Source organism: Nilaparvata lugens, chromosome X (assembly GCF_014356525.2).
Source record: "Nilaparvata lugens isolate BPH chromosome X, ASM1435652v1, whole genome shotgun sequence".
NCBI lineage: Eukaryota > Metazoa > Arthropoda > Insecta > Hemiptera > Delphacidae > Nilaparvata > Nilaparvata lugens.
Window position 1 is genome coordinate 88,012,510 of NC_052518.1, and position 3,658 is coordinate 88,016,167.

The window sequence follows — 3,658 nt, forward strand, 5'->3', positions numbered from 1 at the left end:
TATTATCCTCTTTTTCACGCAATTGCGGATAGCTTATGCAAAGAGGGGCAAAATTTATGCAACTTCTTCGCATTATTTTCTATTATTGATGGAGTATTTTACCAAATATGTTGGAGCGTTTGGCGTACTATGCGAGCTGTATCAAGCAGAACAGACTTCTGCATTTTCCCTACCAGAGTTTCTGAGACATCAATAGCCTTTCAGCTCTCCACTGTTGAATTAAGAACCAGACCATTCACAGATATTACGATTGGGATTATTCTAACATTATTGAGCCCATACATATCTTTGAGCTCAAATGCTAGCTCTTGATACTTCCTCAATTTTCATCTGCTGGTATGGCTACATCAATTATCAAGGCTTCTTTTTGATTCATGTTCAACATTAGGATGTCAGGCTTGTTATGAATGACTTGCCTGTCAGTGATCATTTGAACATCCCAATAGATCTTAATCTGGTTTCTCTCAATAAATGCAGGAGGAGAGTAAGAATAGTATGGGGGCATTTCTTCAAAGAAGTCAAATTCCTGCTGCAATTTCAGGTGCACTATTTTTGCAACATTATTATGTCGCCTCAAATACTCTTTTGGTGCCAATATTGAGCAGCCTGAAACTATGTGCTGAATACTTTCTACTGCAGCGTTACAAAGCCTGCATTTATCACTTATGCTCAGATCTCTGATGATATGTCTTCTATAGGCATTGGTAGTGACAACCTGATCCTGCATATCAATTATAAAGCCTTCTGTTTCTGGGAAAAGACCTCCATCTATCAGCCACCTGCTTGAAAGGTCATGATTATTATGATCAGAGTTCAGATGCCTACAGTAGCGCCCATGCAGTTCCCTCTGTTGCCATTCTGCGTTGTAATCATACACTGTCAAGGGCTCTCGACCATGAGGATTCCTCAGGTTAAGTGCAGTATAATTTTCATCCAGTCGGCACACTTCCCTGAGGAGATTTGTGTTAGCAGAAATGAAATACTCTCTTAGTCTTTTCTCTTGTTTTGCACACAGATCTGAAACCCTGGACAAGCCCCTACCACCCAGCTTCCTTGGCATATATAGACGACTCATCAATGATCTTGGGTGATGCACCCTGTTTTTCGTCATTTGAGTCCTCACAAGCCTGTCCATTTGTTCCAGACGAGTGTCAGACCACTTCAGAACACCAAAACTGTAGGTCAGAGATGGAATAACCCAAGAATTTATTGCCTTAATCAGATGCTTTGAAGGCAATTTAGATTTCATGACTTTACTTAGTCTTCTCTTAAATTCAATTTCCAAGCGGCTGAACACTTCAACACGGGAGATTTTCAAATGCTGGTGGAGTCCCAAGTATTTATATGTCTGTCCTATTTGCAACTGCCCTATTTCATTTTCCAGTGTCAACATCCCTTCTGCTGTATTTACTACTTTACCTTTCTTCACATGCAGTACTGCACACTTCTCCAATCCTAATTTCATTTTGATACACTGGCTGAAAGTAGTGACTAGCTGAAGCAAATTCTCAAGCTGCTCTGGTGACTTGGCATAAAGTTTCAGGTCATCCATATAGAAACTGTGTGATACTGTAAGCTCCCTTGAAACATTGAGCTTATATCCATATGGGGAATTTCTTAGCAACAAACTAAGAGGATTTAAGGCCAGGCAGAACCAGAGAGGGCTCAGACTGTCACCCTGGTAAATTCCTCTGACAACCTTGATAGCACCTGTTTGAAATTAATCCACTCCATCCCCAATACATAGCCTGACACTCCACTCAGTCATGGCTAGCTTCAAAAAGTTGACAATACCTGAACTGACTTTATAAAGTTGGAGAACATGCACCAGCCAACTGTGTGGGACGGAGTCAAAGGCTTTTGCATAATCTATCCAGGCAATGGATAGATTCCTCTGCTTAGCACTCACCTGACCAGCAGGTCAATAATTATTATTATATTATTATTATTATTATTATATATTATTATTATTATTATTATTATTATTATTATATTATTATTATTATTATTATTATTATTATTATTATTATTATTATTATTATTAATCTCAAGTAAGATATGGAATAACCGTTTATGGACATGCTCCGAATTATATCTTGAATCCAGTAGTTCAACTGACTGACAGAATAAGAAGACATTTTTTCCAGAATCTAGACACAAATGCAATACAGATACTCAAATTCAAAAACTTGTACAAATTCATAATACTACAGATATACTACTTCGAAAATAATTATAGACAGACCAATGAAAATAGATACAATACAAGACACTTGCACTATAGAACACCAGACTTTTATACAGAAATGGGAAAGGCTATACCGGAATACTTTGTACCGAACATCCTCAACAGCATCCCCAATCACCTCAAGAGCCTCAACACATATGCAGAAGTTAAAAGAGAAATAAAGAGCTATTTCATAACAAATCAATAGAAGAATAGAAGATCAACAATTTAATATATTGTTTATAACTCAATTTAACATATAAATGTAAACATTATAAAAAATATTTATTAATAAATACAAGAAGAAGAAGGAATTATATTATGTTTATGAACCTCTTGCAAGTCTGATAAATAATGTATTAAAACAACACCCCAATATAAGCTAAAATTAGCTTCATGGGGTAGCCACAAAATCTTAATAATAATAGGAGATCTAAATTAATTCTTTCAGTTCGTACAGTTATCATTATTATTGTTATTATTATATTATGAAGATCTAAATAGATTCTCACGACATAATTATGTGATAAAATATAAGATGTTATTATTTTATGATCTATCATGAACATTGTAAACTATCATATTATGTAATGTGAGAAAAAATTGAATAAAAAAATTATTATTATATTATTATTATTATATTATTATTATTATTATTATTATTCACATACAGGATAGGGAATTCACGAATGACGCATCATTACGTCTGAACTACTCAACTTGAAATTTTGCATATAGCTTCTTTATTTACCGAGGATGGTTATAGGTATATTTCAAATTCTTCGAGATTTCAGTAGATCAATTTTTTAATTTGTCAAGTTCTTAATTGGACCCTTGCAGAGCACGAGTTACCTGTTAGTTATAAATAAAACTGTATATTCCAATCGCATGACTTCAAAATTGAGCTACTCACAGAACAAGAAACAATATTACTCACTTGTAGTTTGTAAGTTTGTTGAGCTCGATTTTTGACCCAGCTTGCTCCCAACTTCAGCTTTTTTTGCTTCCTCTCCATTACTGAATTGTACCTCTTTGAATTGAATTCCATACTTCTCTTGATTGGATTTAATTGAGCTGAAAATAGTCATAAAAACTTTTAGTACCCTTTATTATTAGAGACTTTAAAATATTTCAATGACTAGTTTCGACTATACCTTAGGTCATTTTCAAGTTGAAATGTAGAAAATAAATAAACAAGTTGATACTATATAATATGAACATATGCTTATTTTCATATGATTAATTTATTTCTTATCATTATTTTTGGTTGAAGTTATCAAACTCTAAGGAATTCAAATTTAAAGGGTACTACAAGTTTTCATATTGCTTTTATAATTTTTGCACAAAAGTAGCCCATATAAGAAGTGAAGTGTTTTCATAAAGCCATGTATAGTACCCGTAGCTTTGCCTCCGTGACTTTGAAACGGCATA

At 34.1% G+C, this 3,658-nt stretch overlaps 1 protein-coding gene across 1 annotated transcript; it reads right to left on the reverse strand.

The window, feature by feature from the left end:
* Positions 1-319: 319 nt before the first annotated feature.
* On the reverse strand, positions 320-1,552 carry LOC111053266. Its single transcript, XM_022340115.2, has one exon. It carries the CDS (start codon positions 1,550-1,552, stop codon positions 320-322), a length of 1,233 nt encoding a protein of 410 aa, XP_022195807.2.
* Between the last annotated feature and the right edge of the window lie 2,106 nt (positions 1,553-3,658).

Bases quoted from the DNA above. Each gene is read 5' to 3' on its own strand.
- LOC111053266 (XM_022340115.2), bottom strand. From the start codon at position 1,552: ATGGATGACCTGAAACTTTATGCCAAGTCACCAGAGCAGCTTGAGAAT.